Source organism: Somniosus microcephalus, chromosome 2 (assembly GCF_052327205.1).
Source record: "Somniosus microcephalus isolate GS21.2 chromosome 2, FLI_Smic_1.0, whole genome shotgun sequence".
Lineage (NCBI taxonomy): Eukaryota > Metazoa > Chordata > Chondrichthyes > Squaliformes > Somniosidae > Somniosus > Somniosus microcephalus.
In genome coordinates this window covers 333,470,622-333,489,624 of record NC_140988.1, presented here as the reverse complement: position 1 = coordinate 333,489,624, position 19,003 = coordinate 333,470,622, and the positions used below count along the sequence as shown (strand labels likewise).

At 44.9% G+C, this 19,003-nt stretch overlaps 1 protein-coding gene across 3 annotated transcripts in view; it reads left to right on the top strand.

Moving 5' to 3' along the window:
• Window positions 1–19,003, top strand: part of ctif (CBP80/20-dependent translation initiation factor) — a 292,382-nt gene that overhangs the window by 96,661 nt on the left and 176,718 nt on the right. For all 3 annotated transcript variants that reach the window (XM_085975110.1, XM_085975119.1, XM_085975101.1), the window contains exon 2: window positions 15,097–15,293. In XM_085975110.1, coding sequence (XP_085831236.1) covers window positions 15,117–15,293 — 177 coding nt within the window. In that variant the 5' untranslated portion in view covers window positions 15,097–15,116. The remainder of the gene's footprint in view (window positions 1–15,096; window positions 15,294–19,003) is intronic.

The window sequence follows — 19,003 nt, the reverse complement described above, 5'->3', positions numbered from 1 at the left end:
TGAGGAGATGACTAAAGTAGTGGACAGGGGAATGTCTATGGATGTTATTTATATGGACTTCCAGAAGGCATTTGATAAAGTCCCACATAAGAGACTGTTAACTAAGGTAGAAGCCCACGGAATTGAGGGCAAATTATTGACCTGGTTAGGAAATTGGCTGAGTGGCAGGAGACAGAGAGGAGGGATAAAGGGTAGGTACTCAAATTGGCAGGAAGTGACTAGTGGTGTCCCGCAGGGATCTGTGTTGGGGCCTCAACTATTCACAGTATTTATTAACGACTTGGATGATGGCATAGAAAGTCATATATCCAAGTTTGCCAATGACATAAAGATAAGCGGCATTATAGGCAATAGATGAAAGCATAAACTTACAAAGGGATTAAGTGAATGGGCAAAACTGTGGCAAATGGATTTCAATGTAGGCAAATGTGAGGTCATCCACTTTGGACCTAAAGAAGGCTAGAACAGGGTACTTTCTAAATGGTAAAAAGTGGAGGTCCAAATTGTAGTGTATGTGCCTTTAAGTCAGAACTACTTTTACTGCTCCTGTATACTGTAGTACCGGCAGTGACCACACCTGTATATAAGCTTTGCGCATGCCTCTGTACCCCCAGTCTTGAGACTACCCTCCTCCAGTAAAGACCTGTTTATTGTTAATGTACGGCATCCGTGTGATTATTTAATAACAGCATGTCCACTGAACCACGGATCTAACAGTGGCGGCGAGTGTCGATTCGAATCTACCTGCAACATAAAAAAAAAATAGTCGAGGCCAGGAACACGGGCGTCGACCACGAGCAACCGCCCAGCAGTCAGGCAGAGATTGAACTTCGCAGGGGAGGCTGTGGAGAGCCGGGCTTGGTTCCCCAGCCACGACGAGCAGCAAGAGACCGATGACAGGTCCAGCGCAGACCCTTCCAGAGCAGCGGCGGCTGGAGCCGACCGACGGCGGAGAGAAAGCCGAGCAGCGTCGATGGGGTAAGACAGAGGGCGAAGAGCGCAGGGCACAGCCGGGGGTTGAACACCGAGCGGCGTCGAGAAAAAGAAAACAAACCAGAGAGAGAGAGGGTAGAGAAACAGCCGGGTTCTAGACTGAGCGGCGTTGAAAAATATAAAAAGAAGAACGCGCAGAGCACAGCCAGGGCTCACGGGCTGAACAGGGTCCGCGGGGCGAAGAAAGGGGAGCGCGGGAGACGCCATTTTTAGAAGCCGCAGCAGAGAAGAAGGGCGAGCGCGGGAAGGAAGGAAAGCACGGGAGACGCAATTTTGTGCCAGCGGAGAAGAAGGGGAAGCGCGGGAGGCGCCATTTGTGATAGTTAACGCACACCCAAGGATGCCGAAGAGTGGCAGTATCTCTACGTTAGACAATGAAGTCGAAGGTTGGGCGACATATGTGGAACGTATTGAGGTGTACTGCAGGGCGAATGAAGTGCCAGATGCTAATAAAGCACTGGTTCTGTTAAATTCCATGGGTGCAAAAACGTATGGGTTACTGCGAAATCTAATAACCCCAGAGAAGCCGGTAAACAAGAATTTTGAAAGCATAGTAGAAATCCTACAGGACCACTTAAACCCCACACTGCTGCTGATAGCAGAATGATTTAAGTTCCATAAAAGGAACCAACACAAAGACGAAAGCAATGCTGAGTACCTAACGGAACTGCGCAAGCTATTGAAACACTGCCAGTTTGGAGCGGGACTAGCAGATACGTTAAGGGACAAGTTTGTGTGTGGGCTACAAAGTGAAGGAACCCAGAAACGGCTTCTATCAGAAAAGGACCTTATGCTGGACAAAGCTTTCAATATGGCAGTATCACACGAAGCTGCCGCAAGGGGCGCTACAGAGATACAACGGAGACCGCAAGAATATGGCACCAATGAAATGTCCTATGGAACAGGGAAGTGCTATCGCTGCGGCAGAACAACACATGACCAGAAAGATTGTTGGTTCAAGGACCAAGTGTGCAGACAGTGTGGGAAAGCAGGACACATAGCAAGAGTCTGCAGGTCTGGGAAGAAAACCAACAGTAAGAAATCTCCACAGGAGAAGTACAAAAAGGTACACCAGGTGATGGACAGTGGTTCAGACGAACAGAAAAGTGACACAGACTCCGGAAGCAAGGAGCTGGGTTGTCTGAAACTACATAAGGTAACAGAAATGGAGGATCACCAGACTATCTGGGTTACACTCAAGATAGACGGAGCCCAAGTGAAAATGGAATTGGACACAGGGTCAGCTCTAACAGTCATAAATCAAAGAGACTACAAGCGGCTATTTTCACACATACCCTTGAAAGCTACAGAGATTGTCTTGAAGACGTATACGGGGCAAAAAGTCTACCCCAAAGGAAAAATAAGGGTGAAAGTGACATATAAAGGCCAGGAAATACCTAAAATGGATATATATGTATTGCCAGATGGAGGACCACCACTGCTAGGACGTGAATGGATCCGGAAGATACAATTAGATTGGCATTCCATACAGGCACTGAAGGTTGAGACCAAAAAGGATGACGACGTCACACCTGGACGACTGTCAAAAATGCTAACTGACGCAAAAGAAGTGTTCCAGGAGGGACTAGGAACACTAAAAGGAATAACGGCAACGATTAAAATAGAGGAAAATGCAAGCCCAAAGTTTCTGAAGGCCAGACCAGTGCCTTATGCGATCAGACCAGCTGTTGAAGCAGAGCTGGAAGGGTTGGAACGTTCAGGAGTACTGTCCAAAGTGGACTGGAGCGAGTGGGCTACACCCATCGTTCCTGTAATGAAGAGGTAATTGAGTAATACGCCTGGGGAACCAAAGAAGGTCCGCATCTGTGGGGATTTTAAGGTGACGGTGAACCCAGTCCTTCACACGGTACAATATCCGCTTCCACGAATTGAGGATATTTTCGCCTCGCTATCTGGAGGTAAACGCTTCACCAAAATTGATCTAGCCCAGGCGTACTTGCAAATGGAGGTCGAAGAAGCTTCGAAACAATACCTTACGATCAACACTCATAAAGGTCTCTATCAATACAACCGGCTGGTGTTTGGAGTAGCCTCGGCTCCGGCTATCTGGCAAAGGGCGATGGATCAGGTCCTGCAAGGGATTCCAGGGACCCAGTGTTATTTGGACGACATCTTGGTCACGGGCAAAAATGACGGTGATCACCTCACCAACTTGGAGAAGGTGCTCACCAGGTTAAAGGAGTATGGGCTACGAGCTAATCGCCACAAGTGCGAATTTTTCCAGAAACAGATCTCGTATTGTGGCCACGTCATCGATGAAGAGGGGTTACATAAGTCCCCTGACAAGATTGAGGCAGTAGTCAAGGCTCCAGCACCGGAAAATGTGTCACAACTGAGGTCGTTCCTCGGGCTGGTAAACTACTACCACAATATCTTACCAAATTTGTCTACGGTATTACACCCACTGAACACTTTACTGCAAACAGGGGTACCATGGAAGTGGGATGACGAACGTAGACGAGCTTTCCAGAAGTGTAAAGAATTGATCGCATCAAAAGAGGTGTTGGCCCATTTCAACCCAGCACTGTTGAATCCGATTCTTTTGCCCTCAATCTGGTTCAGTACAAACACTGAGTCGAATACCGGTAGGTTGCGTTCAACAGTTTTATTTCGTCATCCCGGGAGACTTGCTCTGATACAGCACAGCCCTGACTCCAGTAGAGTCCGACAGGTTCCACCAGAGCAAGTAAGTTCTCATACCGTGTGCTACATTATTATACTTGCATTTGAGAAGACATTAACACATCGTACAGTCTGCACCAATCCCGAGCTGGGCACGTATACATTTAATTTGATTTCCTGGCCTGGCAGTTTGAAATAAAGAAGTCACATTTTACTGAGTGGTTTACAGTTAAGTAAATCTCCTGGTAATGGTTTCATGATCACCTAATCATTATGGTAATGCATTTGCAATCACCTAATGTTTGTACAGTTTCTGCTATTGTTTCTATCAGCAAGGTGTGACATCATGGGTGCCAGCCTCGTTAACAAAAGATCAGGTGTCATGGTTAGCCCTCTTTACTTTTCTGCTATTTTTACAGTTTCTGGTTTCTGTTTCTTGAAATGATATTCTCAACGTGATCAATTCTTATACAATATACAAGTGACTCAGCGATGTCGACATTTCACCACCATTTTATGCTGACAGGATCCTCCATTTTAGATTGACAGGGTCCTTGGCCATGCGAAGCGAGTTGGTACCATATTTTGCATTCTATATCCTCAGCACTACCAATTCGTTTGGCATGTGATGCATCACCCTATGGTATTGGAGCGGTGCTGTCTCACAAATTCCCTGACTGGTTGGAGAGGCCAGTAGCCCTTGCGTCTCGGTCACTAACCTCAGCCGAGCGCAACTACGCCCAGATTGACAGGGAGGCCCTCAGCCTAGTATGGGGAGTAAAAAAATTCAACCACTATCTGCATGGGCAGAAGTTCACCTTGCTGACTGACCACCAACCACTTGTCTCCATCTTTAATCCTAAGAAGGGCGTTCCAGTGATGACTGCACAGCGGTTACAAAGATGGTCCCTGTTTCTAGGGGCGAATCAATATGAAATAGAATATAAAGGCATGAAACAGCATGGGAACGCTGATGGGCTATCGCGCCTGCCACTGCCTACTGTGGAGGAAGCACCAGCAGTGGACCCTATCGAGATATTTTATTCGTCAATAATTGAACGATTGCCAGTGACGAACGCGGATATAGAGAAGGAGACCTGCAATGATCCGACGCTGTCTCGGGTATATGAATTGACGGTGAGGGGATGGCCAACTCATGGCGACTCACTGTTGCCAGCATTCTCATCCAGAAGAGAACAGCTGTCAGTATGCCAGGGGACAGTGATGTGTGGATCCAGAGTGGTGATTCCACCCAAGTTAAGGGAGAGAGTGCTAAATGAGCTTCATGAAGGTCATCTGGGGGGAGTGAAAATGAAAAGCCTTGCTAGGGCTTGTGTGGTGGCCGGAAATCGATCAACAAATCGAAGACCTAACTAAGAGCTGCTTAGGATGCCAGAAGGTCCAAAATGCACCACCACATGCCCCTCTACACCCATGGGAGTGGCCCTCCTCTCCATGGCAACGGGTGCATATTGATTTCGCTGGTCCATTCATGGACTCCATGTTCTTAATAGCAGTGGATGCTCATTCAAAGTGGCCTGAGGTGATAAAAATGTCTTCAACCATTACAGAGAAAACGATTGCAGTCCTACGGACCATATTTGCCAGAAACGGTTTGCCAGAGCAGATTTGCTCTGATAATGGACCACAGTTTGTGTCCGACGAGTTCAAAAAATTTATGAGAAGGAATGGGGTAAGGCATTACACATCCGCCCCGTATCATCCAGCCACAAATGGATTGGCTGAGAGGTTCGTACAAACCTTTAAGAAGGCGATAAAGGCCATGTGCGACGATGAAATTCCACTACAGCATAAGATGGACAATTTCTTATTAGCCTACCGAAACGCGACACATGCAGTTACCAACCAGACCCCGGCCATGATGTTCTTTAACCGAAGGTTGAGACCTCGTCTGGACTTGCTCAGACCAAATGTGCGAAGAAATGTTGAGGACAAACAATTCCAGCATATCAATGAGAAGCCGACAAGGAGCTTCAGTGTAGGGCAACCAGTCTTGGCCCGTGACTATCGAACAGAGAAATGGCAAGCTGGAACGATATGTACAAGGCAGGGGCCATTAATGTACACAGTGGATGTCGGGGAGAACATTGTGAGATGCCACGTCGATCAGATCTTAGCGTCACAGGAACGCGTCAACCCCATGTCTCGAGTACCTGGGGATGAACCCGACATACCGGTAGCATCTACCTCAGACCCAGTAGCAGTGGAACCCGATGAACTACCCGATGAAAAGGGGTCAGAATCGCCTCTGCACCAAGAACAAGAACCTCCGGAAAGGCGCTATCCCGAAAGGGTCAGGAAGCCGCCCCAAAGACTGAATCTATAAATGGACTTTTGTTGTTTAATGTACATGTTGAAATGTCAATTGTTATTTGAATATTAGGGGTACTACTAATCTAAAAGGGGAGGAATTGTAGTGTATGTGCCTTTAAGTCAGAACTACTTTTACAGCTCCTGTATACTGTCGTACCAGCAGTGACCACACCTGTATATAAGCTTTGCGCATGCCTCTGTACCCCCAGTCTTGAGACTACCCTCCTCCAGTAAAGACCTGTTTATTGTTAATGTACGGTATCCGTGTGATTATTTAATAACAGCATATACACTGAACCACGGATCTAACACAAAGAGACTTGGGGGTCCAGGTATATAGATCATTAAAATGTCATGAACAGGTATAGAAAAGAATCAAAAAGGCTAATGGAATGCTGGCCTTTATATCTAGAGGACTAGAATACAAGGGGGTAGAAGTTATGCTGCAGCTATACAAAGCCCTGGTTAGACCACACCTGGAGCACTGTGAGCAGTTCTGGGCACCGCACCTTAGGAAGGATATATTGGCCTTGGAGGGAGTGCAGCGTAGGTTTACCAGAATGATACCCGGACTTCAAGGGTTAAGTTACGAGGAGAGATTACACAAATTAGGGTTGTATTCCCTAGAATTTAGAAGGTTAAGGGGTGATCTGATCAAAGTTTTCAATATATTAAAGGGAACAGATAGGGTAGATGGAGAGAAACTATTTCTGCTGGTTGGGGGTTCTAGGACTAGGGGGTATAGTCTAAAAATTAGAGCCAGACCTTCCAGGAGTGAAATTAGGAAACATTTCTACACACAAAGTGGTAGAAGTTTGGAACTCTTCCGCAAACGGCAATTGACGCTGGGTCAATTGTTAATTTTAAATCTGAGATTGATAGCTTTTTGTTAACCAAAGGTATTAAGGGATATGGGCAAAAGGCGAGTTTATGGAGTTAGGTTGCAGATCAGCTATGATCTCATTGAATGGTGGAGCAGGCTTGAGGGGCTCAATGGCCTCCTCCTGTTCCTATGAATTCAAATTCTCAAACTGGGGTTTGAACCCATGCTTTCTGGATGATCAGTTTCTGGATTATTAGTCCAGTAACATAACCACGACACTACCATGCCCAATTATATTGACGTACATCCCTGGAAATGTTTTGGAGCTGAAGACCTACTAAATGGTAGTCTATAGAAATAGAAAGTGATAAAGGTTGTAAGCACTGACAAAGGGATCTGCCAGAATCCAGCATTGACATCCAACGTTGAAAAGACCTTTCTCTGAGCTGGACTCTCATCCACTGTGGAGACGTTGTGCTTCTCCCAAGACACACACTCATTTGACTTGATTAAGTCCAAAGAATTTCAATCTTTGCCATTTGGGTTTTGGATTATAACTACTCTTTGCATGCCAGCCTGTAGGTTCTTGCACTCCTTCCCAACCCCTCCATTTTAGTCAATTCTTTCATTTTTTGTCATTAGTGATGTAGAGATACTTCCTCGGAGCTGCTATTGAAAATGACTTGTATTAGGTTTGAGTTTTTAATATTGTATTCACCCAAAAACTTGGTTAAAAGGCACTTTGGGATGTTTTGAGAATCTGAAAGGTGCTACATAGTGCAACTTTGTTCACATTTATTTTTCTTTGTATGTGGCGTGTGTTGTGTATGTGGTGTGTGTTGTAATGTATCATCACATGGTTCATCACATGGTTCATCACATGGTTTGTCACATGGTTCAGTATTTTCACGCTAGGTGCAGTTGACAAAGACTTTCCTGTGAATGCAACTGAGATTGCAAATGAGACTCGAGGATTCAGTACTGAAAAGAGTGTAAGAAAACACCTTGAATGGATGGACTGATCAGTGTCTGGACACAGAGTGGAAACCATTCCATAACCATCGTACTGAATTGTCTTGTGAGCAAGGTTGTATCAGTTGGGGAAAGAATGGTGGGACCTACTTCTTTGAGAGAGAGAGAGAATTCTGGTTGAACTTCATGCTGAACATCCAGGGATCGTCAGTAAGAAATCACTTGCAAAACGTTTTGTTTACTGGCCTGGATTGGACAGTGATCTTGAATCACTTGTCAGCAAGTGCAGCATTTGCCAGAATTGCATAAACAAACCACCCAAAACTCCACTACAACCCTGGTCAGGGCCAAGTAGACCTTTTCAGAGAGTACGTGTAGACTTCTGTGAGAAAGCAAATGATTATTTCCTGGTAATTGTAGATACTCAAAGTGGACTGAAGTGAAACACATGGGTTGAAATATTACAACTGAATGTACCATAGATGAGGTGAGGTCTATCTTTGTATGTCATGGCTTACCTGAAGAGTGTGTTTCTGACAATGGCCCTCCGTTCCATTCTGCTCTATTCCAAGAGTTCATGAAATGGAACTGTATCAAACACACTCTCGTTCCACCATATCATCCAGCTTCAAACGGAGCAGCCGAAAGGTCAGTCAGAATAGTGAAAGAAGCTCTCAAAAAGCAAGTGTTGCAGGGTTGTTCAGGACTCGGCATGAAGCAAAGTTTGGCAAATTTCTTGCTGAAGTACAGAACTACTCCGCACACTACAACTGGACATACCCCAGCAGAACTCTTGATGAAGAGGAGATTGAGAACACGATTGAGTCTTGTTCAACCAAATTTGGCCTCAAGAGTTGAACAGAAACAGTTGAGTCAGAAACGTTATTATGACACCAATCAGAAAGAATGCAGTTTGAAACAAAACGAGTGTGTTCGTGTTCTCAGTCCCCTGGAAAGTCGAGTTCACACAAGTGGGATGTAGGAACCATAGTAGAGGTTGATGGAACCAAGCGATATTTAGTTGAAATTGGTGACAACATCCGACGTGTTCATGTAGATCAAATGATCTCTGCTAGAAATAAAGACTTGCATTTCTATAGCGCTGTTCACGACCACCAGCTGTCTCAAAGCGCTTTACAGCCAATGAAGTACTTTTGAAGTGTAGTCACTGTTGTAATGTGGGAAACGCAGCAGCCAATTTGCACACAGCAAGCTTCCACAAACAGCAATGTGATAATGACCAGATAATCTGTTTTTGTCATATTGATTGAGGGATAAATATTGGCCAGGACACCGGAGATAACTCCCCTGCTCTTCTTCGAAATAGTGCCATGGATTCTCCACCAAAACCTTCTGTAAGGAGATCAGGAAGGCTCCGCAAACCTGTTATTAAATTGAATTTGCAGTTCATTTGTAGTTGATTTTTAAAAGAAAAAAAAGCCAGGAGTTTTTGTTATGTGGTACATGTAATGCTGGGAAAGGTGGGACCATAGTTTTGTTGTATTTGAGAGAGAAATACATACATTTTTTTTTTTAAAGAGAAAGCCGTAAAATGTATTATCACATGGTTTGTCACATGGTTCAGTATGAGCATGCTCAGTTCGCTCTGGCCTAGTAAAGCAAGCACATGGACGAGCAACTCATCCTGTCTCTGTCCTTCATTTGTTCTACCCACATATATTACATGTGTCTGTCTTTCAGTAATTAATGAGACATCTACCCTTATTGCCACTTTTATGACACTTGCAGGGAACAGTTTTACCATCTGAGTTTTGTCCCTTTCTATCAATGTTTGTATTATTTCTGGGTCCACTCTGCAATATTACCAGCTGCTTTTTCTTTCTGGCACACTTCCCAAAGTGTATCAGTAACTATTAGAGCACTTTGCTTCTCCAGCCATACATATACTGTGTATCCATCACAGGTTTTCTGTCCTCTGGGGTCTTCATTCCCCTCCTGTAATCTGCCTTGGGAGTATGCTTTGGTTGCTATGTTTTTCCAGTCTCTTACAGTCTGCCCTGCTTTGCCACCTGGTTGACATTTGCTCTCCTCACCAGCTGCAATCTTATGACTGCTTGCTGTTCTGTAATGGTTAAACTCCCTCTAACTTGAGCTATTGCTTTATTGAGGGTTAACTTCGGGTCCAACTGTAATCTCTCGGGCAGTCTCTTGGCTCCTCGTCCCATTACAGTATAATCACAAATCGTATTATTATGTCAAGTGCCATAGGCATGGTGTTCAGTCAAACAGTAGAAGGTTATAATGAAAGTGTCCACCAATTTGGATTCATTTTGTTTCTTTAATTGAATTTCTCTCTCATAAATTTGTGTCTTTGCACACTACAAACCGTTTTTCAAATTAATCTCGCACAGCTTCATTATCAGATAGTTTAAAAATAGTGCAAAATCTCTTCCGTTTCCTCACCCATCAAATATATTAGTGTGCTAATCTGCATTCAATTCTCTTTTATTTAGAATTGCTTCAGGCTTCGATCTTTCAAATTATTTAATCCATCTTGATCATTCTGCTGGTTCACTGAAATCAAACTTAACTGATGAGTTTATATGGAAAGAGACCATTTTGTTGTAAAATCTCCTTTTACTTATTTATAGCTTTTCTTTTGCCAAATCTTTCTTGTATCTGGAGCTTGGCAAATTCATTCCCTGTTTTTCTCAGTTTCCAGATAATTTTTTTTTAACCCAAGAACAGCAACTAGATTCACCATGATGTTTTTAATATTTGTTCTTGGGATGTGGGGATCACTGGCAAGGCCGGCATTTATTGCCCATCGTCCGTTGCCATGGAAAGTCTGATACAACTCGGTGGCTTGTTCAGCCATTTCAGAGGGCAGTTAAGAGTCAACCATGTTGGTGTGGAACTGAGATCACATATAGGCCAGACCAGGTCAAGAAGCTGGTTTGCTGGACGTTAGTGAAATAGTTGTTTTTTTTCAACAATCCAATAACTTCATGGTCACTTATGCTGATGCCAGCTTTTTATTTCCAGAATTTTTAAACTGAGTTATCCCTGGTGTCCTGGCCAATATTATCCCTCAATCAGCATCACTAAAACAGATTATCTGGTTACTATCACAATGCTGTTTGCGGGACCTTGCTGAGTGCAAATTGGCTGCTGCGTTTCCTACATTACAAGTGACTGCACTTCAAAAAGTACTTCATTGGCTGTAAAGCGCTTTGGGACATCCGGTGGTCGTGCAAGGTGCTATATAAATGCAAGTCTTGCTTTCTTTTTGAATTCATATTTTCAAACTTCTGTGGTGGGATTTGAACCCGCTTTCTCTGGATTATTAGTCCAGGCCTGATGCATTATAGATTCTTTTTAAATGCAGAAGCATTCTAACTTCCAGCTCAGTGATAAAAATGCTACAGCTACACACAGAAAGAAAGTGGGTGACCATCAGGCGGAGCAACAGAGGCAAGCAGGAAGTGCAGGGAACCCCTGCGGACATTCCCCTTTCAAACAGGTATACCAAGTTGGATACTGTTGAGGGGGATGACTCACCAGGGGAAGGCAGCAGCAGCCAGCTTCCTGGCACCAGGGACGCTTCTGCTGCTCAGGAAGGGAGGAAAAAGAGTGGGAGAGCAATAATGGTAGGGGATTCTATCGTAAGGGGAACAGATAGGCGTTTCTGTGGCCGCAAACGTGACTCCAGGATGGTTTGTTGCCTCCCTGGGGCCAGGGTCATGGATGTCACTGAGTGGCTACACGGCATTCTTAAGGGGGAGGGTGAGCAGGCAGAGGTCGTGGTCCACATTGGGACCAACGACATAAGTAGGAAGGGGGATGAGGTCCTGCATCAAGAATTTGGGGAGCTAGGTAACAGATTAAAGAGCAGGACCTCAAAGGTTGTAATCTCTGGATTACTCCCAGTGCCACGTGCTAGTGAGTATAGGAATAGGAGGATAGTGCAGATGAATGCGTGGCTAAAGAGTTGGTGTAGGAGGGAGGGTTTTAGTTTCCTGGATCACTGGGCCTGCTTCTGGGAAAGGTGGGACTTGTACAAGTCGGACGGGTTGCACCTGAACCAGAACGGGACAAATATCCTTGCGGGGAGGTTTGCTAGCACTGTTGGGGGGGGTTTAAACTAACTTGGCAGGGGGATGGGATACAGAGGGGAGCTGAAATAGGGGGTGATGTGCTGCCAATTATAGAGAAAAAAACAAGTCAGCTTGGTAGACAGGGCAAATATATAAGGGCAAGGCTGGATGGCATCTATTTTAATGCAAGGAGTCTTGCAAATAAGGTGGATGAACTGAAGGTGTTGATAAACACATGGGAGTATGATATTGTTGCTATCACGGAGACATGGTTGAGGGAGGGGCAAGACTGGCAGCTCAATATTCCGGGGTACAGAATCTTCAGGCGAGACCGAGGGGGAGGTAAAAGAGGAGGGGGTGTTGCAATATTAATTAAGGAGTCAATTACTGCAGTAAGGAGGGATGATATATTAGCAGGGTCCTCTAATGAGGCCATATGGGTGGAGCTTAAAAACAAAAAGGGGGCAAGCACTTTGCTGGGAGTGTACTATAGGCCTCCAAACAGTCAGGGGGAGATAGAGGAACAGATATGTAGGCAAATCTCAGAGAAATGTGCAAATAATAGGGTAATAATAATGGGGGATTTCAACTTCCCCAATATTAACTGGGATAGTCAGAGTGTGAAAGGCTCAGAGGGTGTAGAATTCCGAAAGTGCATCCAGGAGAGCTTTTTGAGCCAGCATGTAGAAAGTCCTACAAGAGAGGGGGCGGTACTGGACCTAATTCTAGGGAATGTGGCCGGCCAAGTGGAAAAAGTGCTAGTAGGTGAGCACTTTGGTGATAGTGACCATAATATGGTAAGATTTAAGGTGGTCATGGAAAAGGACAGGGATGGGCCGGAAATAAAGGTTCTAAATTGGGGGAAGGCCGATTTTAATAGGATAAGGCAGGATCTGGCCAAAATGGACTGGGATCAGCTACTTGTAGGAAAATCCGCATCGGAGCAATGGGAGGCTTTCAGAAGGGAGATTGAGATCATACAATGGCAACATGTTCCCGTAAAGGTCAAGGGTGGTTCCAAAAACCACAGGGAACCTTGGATGTCAGGGGATATACGAGAATGGATTAGGAAAAAAAGGAGGGCTTTTGGTAGATACAAAAGGCTAAAGACGGAGGAAGCCCTAGAGGAGTACAAAAAGTGCAGGGGGATACTTAAAAAAGAAATTAGGAGATCAAGGAGGGGCCATGAAATAACACTGGCGAGCAAAATAAAGGAAAATCCGAAGATGTTTTATAAGTATATTAAGGGTAAGAGGATAACTAGGGAAAAAATAGGGCCCATTAGGGACAAAAGTGGCAATCTGTGTGTGGAGCCGGAAGATGTAGGAGGGGTTCTAAATGAATTTTTTGCATCTGTTTTCACTATGGAGGAGGACGATGTAGACATAGAAATAGGGTGGGGGGACTGTGATATGCTCGAACATATTAACATCGAGAGGGAGGAGGTATTGGCGGTTTTAGCAGGCCTAAAAATGGATAAATCCCCAGGCCCGGACGAAATGTATCCCAGGCTGCTGTGTGAGGCAAAGGAAGAGATTGCGGGGGCTCTAACACATATATTCAGGACCTCTCTGGCCACAGGGGATGTGCCAGAGGACTGGAGAACCGCTAATGTAGTACCATTATTCAAGAAGGGAAGTAGGGAAAAACCGGGGAACTACAGGCCAGTGAGCCTAACATCAGTGGTAGGAAAATTATTGGAAAAAATTCTGAGGGACAAAATTAGTCTCCACTTGGAGAGGCAAGGATTAATCAGGGATAGTCAACATGGCTTTGTCAAGGGAAGATCATGTCTGACTAATTTGATTGAATTTTTTGAGGGGGTGACTAGGTGTGTGGATGAGGGTAACGCAGTGGATGTGGTATACATGGATTTCAGTAAGGCCTTCGATAAAGTCCCGCACAGGAGACTGGTCAAGAAGGTAAGAGCCCATGGAATCCAGGGTGCCTTGGCACATTGGATCCTAAACTGGCTTAGTGGCAGAAGGCAGAGGGTGATGGTCGAAGGTTGTTTTTGTGACTGGAAGCCTGTGGCCAGTAGGGTACCACAGGGATCGGTGCTGGGTCCCTTGCTGTTTGTGGTCTACATTAATGACTTGGATATGAATGTAAAAGGTATGATCAGTAAGTTCGCGGATGATACAAAAATTGGTAGGGTGGTAAATAGCGAGGAGGGTAGCCTCAGTCTGCAGAACGATATAGATGGGTTGGTCAGATGGGCGGAACAGTGGCAAATGGAATTTAACCCGGAAAAGTGCGAGGTGATGCACTTTGGGGGGACTAACAAGGCAGGGGAATACACAATGAATGGTAAGACCCTAGGCAAGACGGAGGGGCAGAGGGATCTGGGTGTGCAAGTACACAGATCCCTGAAGGCGGCGGAACAGGTGGATAAGGTGGTAAAAAAGGCATATGGGATACTTGCCTTCATTAGCCGAGGCATAGAATATAAGAGCAAGGAGGTTATGATGGAGCTGTATAAAACACTGGTTAGGCCACAGCTGGAATACTGTGTGCAGTTCTGGTCGCCACACTACAGGAAGGATGTGATCGCTTTGGAGAGGGTGCAGAGGAGATTCACCAGGATGTTACCAGGGCTGGAGCGCTTCAGCTATGAAGAAAGACTGGGCAGATTGGGTTTGTTTCCCTTGGAGCAGAGGAGGCTGAGGGGGGACATGATTGAGGTGTACAAAATTATGAGGGGCATAGATAGGATGGATAGTGAGGCGCTTTTTCCCTTAGTAGAAGGGTCAATAACTAGGGGGCATAGATTCAAGGTAAAGGGCGGGAGGTTTAGAGGGGATTTGAGAAAGAACTTTTTCACCCAGAGGGTGGTTGGAGTCTGGAACTCACTGCCTGAAAGGGTTGTGGAGGCAGGAACCCTCACAACATTTAAGAAGCATTTGGATGAGCACTTGAAATGCCATAACATACAAGGCTACGGACCAAATGCTGGAATATGGGATTAGATTAGACAGGGCTTGATGGCCGGCACGGACACGATGGGCCGAAGGGCCTCTATCCGTGCTGTATAACTCTATAACTCTATGACCCTGTTAAACCAGATTATACCTTCTTTCCCTATGTTTAGTGAGTCAGCACTCCACCCCCCCCCCCCTCCCCCCCACTACTGTCCTTTATTTACATTATTACACGTACGTAACAGTACCTTAGCTGCAGGAACAGGTGAAATAGTATATGAATGTGCACATGCCTGTGAGCGCAATACACTTTTGAAGTTTATTTAAAATACCTAATCTGTTCTTTCCTCAGGTTCCTTCCAGAGCAAAGACATGGAGAACTCCTCAGTAGCCTCAGCTTCCTCAGAAGCTGGAAGTAACCGCTCCCAGGAGATAGAGGAACTGGAACGATTCATTGACAGCTATGTCCTAGAATACCAGGTTCAGGGGTTACTCACAGACAAACCAGAAACTGATGCAGACAGTGAAAAGACACCGCCAAACTCACAGGTATGTGGTAGTTTCTAGATCATGTTACCAAGTTGGCAAGAGGGGTCTTGGATAATGCCGACTGCTCCTGTTTGAGCATGTTGTCCTTGTGTTCTAGTCATACTCATGGTATAGCCTGGAAGCCACTCTTATTTGGGTAAAATGCCATGGCCCACAGTGTGGGACCCCACCAAGGTTAAAAAGAAAACTAGGGAAATCGGGAAATCGTGATTAGATGGCACCAAGCTTGGGTTTAAAAGCCTATAGTAGGATGAAAGGAATAATGAAGGAGGTAAAGAAAACTTGCACGGTTTTGAGGTCCTAGGGAAGAATGAATTGGAACAGTTGATAGTGTGATTCGTCTTGATTTCAGTGAATTTTTTGATGAATTAACAGAGAGGATTGATGAAGGGAATGCAATGGATGTTGTCTACATGGACTTTCGGAAGGCGTTTGACAAAGTACCACATAGAAGGCTGGTTAACAAAATTGAGGCTCATGGAATAGGTGGGTCGATGGCAGCTTGGATAAAGAATTGGCTTAAGGACAGAAAACAGCGAGTTGTGGTAAATGGCTGTTTTTCAGACTGGAGGATGGTAGACAGTGGTGTGCCCCAAGGGTCAGTGCTGGGGCCACTGCTTTTTTTGATATATATAAATGACCTGGATATTGGAATACAGAGTAGAATTTCTAAATTTGCCGATGACACCAAACTTGGGGGTGTGGCAAACAGTGAGGATGATACCAATCGACTGCAACAGGACATAGAAAGGCTAGCAGAATGGGCAGACAAGTGGCAGATGGAATTTAATACAGAGAAGTGTGAGGTGATGCATTTTGGCAGAAGGAACAGGGAGAGGCAATATACACTTAATGGCACAGTTTTAAAGAGTGTGCAGGGACAGAGGGACCTGGGAGTTAATGTGCATAGGTCCCTGAAGGTGGCAGGACATATTGAGAGAGTGGTTAACAAAGCATATGGGATCTTGGGCTTCATAAATATAGGTATTGAGTACAAAAGTAGAGAAGTTATGCTGAACCTTTATAAAGCACTGGTGAGGCCACAACTGGAGTATTGCGTCCAGTTCTGGTCACCGCACTTTAGGAAGGATGTGAAGGCCCTTGAGTGGGTGCAGAGGAGATTTACCAGAATGGTTCCAGGGATGGATGATCTTAGCTACCAGGACAGGTTGGAGAAGCTGGATTTGTCTTCATTAGAGCAAAGGAGGTTGAGGGGTGATTTGATAGAGGTGTACAAGATTATGACGGGTTTGGATAGGCTAGACCGGGAAAGGCTGTTCCCACTAGTTGATGGTACAAGGACTAGGGGACACAGGTTTAAGGTTTTGGGCAAGAGATACAGGGGGGATGTGAGGGAAAACTTTTTTACGCAGCGAGTGGTGAGGACCTGGAGCTTGCTGCCGACGGAAATGGTGAAAGCGGACACACTCAATGCTTTGAAGAGGAGACTGGATAGGCACTTGAGCGAAATAAACTTGCAGGGCTATGGGAATAGAGCGGGGGAATGGGACTGACTAGATTGCTCTACAGAGAGCCGGTACAGACTCAATGGGCCGAATGGCCTCCTTCTGTGCCATTATGAGACTGAGTAGGAAGAATGGCGAAGCGGTGCGAATAAGACAGCATATATTTTCGAGTTCAGGAGGAACAGAAGAGGAAAACATAGAGCAGTCATAATCATCATAATATGGATAACATCGGGAAAGATGCGGGGGAAAAAATCTTACTTCCCCCCCCTCAACTGCAGCCATTAGAAAACTTGCTACATTTTGCATCTCTGGGCATCAGTTTATAGCTTGCCAGCTTTGGAGTATTGCCACAGTTGGATTTTGGAACAGATGGGGAGAGTGGAAGGTTCTGTTTTGGAAAATAAGATGGAGTTACTTTACGGTAGATACGCGAGAGACGCCCTTCATCAAGTCACCACTTATGATTGTGGCCCTCAATAAAAGCAGGACAGTAATACCATTTTATTCCATGGTTCAGATTACAAAACAATTAGCGCTTCCACAAATTTGGGGTCTTGCTTTAGAGAATCTCTCGGGCACAGCCCGTAAGTGAACCGAGTGTCTTAGATTTAGGGAGGTGCTTGTACCACCCGGTAGCTAACTATATGATGGTGTAACAGTCGTGCTCGGAACTGGATATTTGGGTGTTTTACGTGTGTACTACTTCAATCTTTTTAAATGCACCTCACGAAAACACTTGGTGAGATGAGACCAGATATGAATCATGCAGCTGTATTATTTCACAGCAAGCGGAAGATACAGAGCAACAGGTGTGAACTGGATCACTCCGTTTAAACAGTGCTGCTTGTCTTGGCACAACAATACAAAATAATGAACACACTATGTGTACTGTCCTCCCTACGTGTATGTGTCTGTACGCAGTTAGACAGCCAGCCAAACTCCTTTCAATAACGACATGGGAGTCAGGATGTAGCGTCCAAGCTCCAGTGTTTAATAATGCCACACTTGCATGAGGTCAATGAAACAATACAAATCAGTTGCATTGGGTTGGAGTAAAACTGAGAAAGAAAAAAGAAAGAAATGCACCTTGTTACATACATGAGATATAACTAACATCTAAACATGAATATGTAATGAAACCATTCAACTCACAGGCAATGCTTTCGAAGGCGTAACAATGTAAGATTACAGCGGATTAACTTGCAGCATGCTCCATGCTGATGTGACCTCTTTGTTTGCTATCACTATACTACTTCCTGTTGAGTGACCCTACTGGCCATTTCCATTTACTGCCACCTACTGGCGGCAACAAAACGAAACTCCTGCAATTATAAGGCAGAACACTATGCCTATCCACATCAGTGAATCGCGTCGCCGAGCTTAAACGAACTACTTTCCTGCATTCTAACCTTCTTGCAGCCTTTGCTGGATTAGAGTACCTACCTGTGCACCTCTCTTATTTTTCCCTCCCTCTGTTCAGAGCCAGAAAGGAAGCAGCAACTTCCCAACACAATGGGTACGAGGTGTTTATCAATTGCTGAGACATGTTAACAACAACTTGCATTTATGTAGCACTTTTTTAATGTAGAAAAACATCCCAAGGAACTTCGGAGGTGTAATCAAACAAAAATGGATGGAGAAATTGGAAGGGTTAAACAAAAGCAGGGTTACAGAGCTGGGATTTAAGGCGGACAGGGAGGTGAAGACAGTTTGTTTATTTCCACAGTTTGCGGGGAACACCATATTAAGCTCAACTCATTAGAATATCAGCCACGTATTGTCTCCGTGCTGTTTTTTTAAAAGCTTGAGAATACACGATACTGTAAAACACATTTTAAAGTAACTCTTTTTCCAAATCCTTTCTGTGGAAAAATGGTCAAACGGTCCTGAAGCATGACCGATGCACGAAATAAAACACTGACATTTCAGCAGTGCAGAGTCACGGATATTGCAGGTTTTTATGATTTGTGGTTTCTACATCCCATTTTTTTTGTCCTCTTATGTTATTAATAATGACATGACTGGAAACTATTAGTCTCGGAAGATCAAAGATAGAGGCATACTAATAGAACACTCCAGCGAAGGTTCACAGAAGTCAGATCCGTGAGCCTAAACCGGGTATGAGAAGTGCCCTGCCCAACCTCGTTACAACGTACAAACATAAGAAATAGGAGCAGGTAGGGCCCCTCAAGCCTACTCCGCCATTCAATAAGATCATGGCTGATCTTCTACCTCAACTCC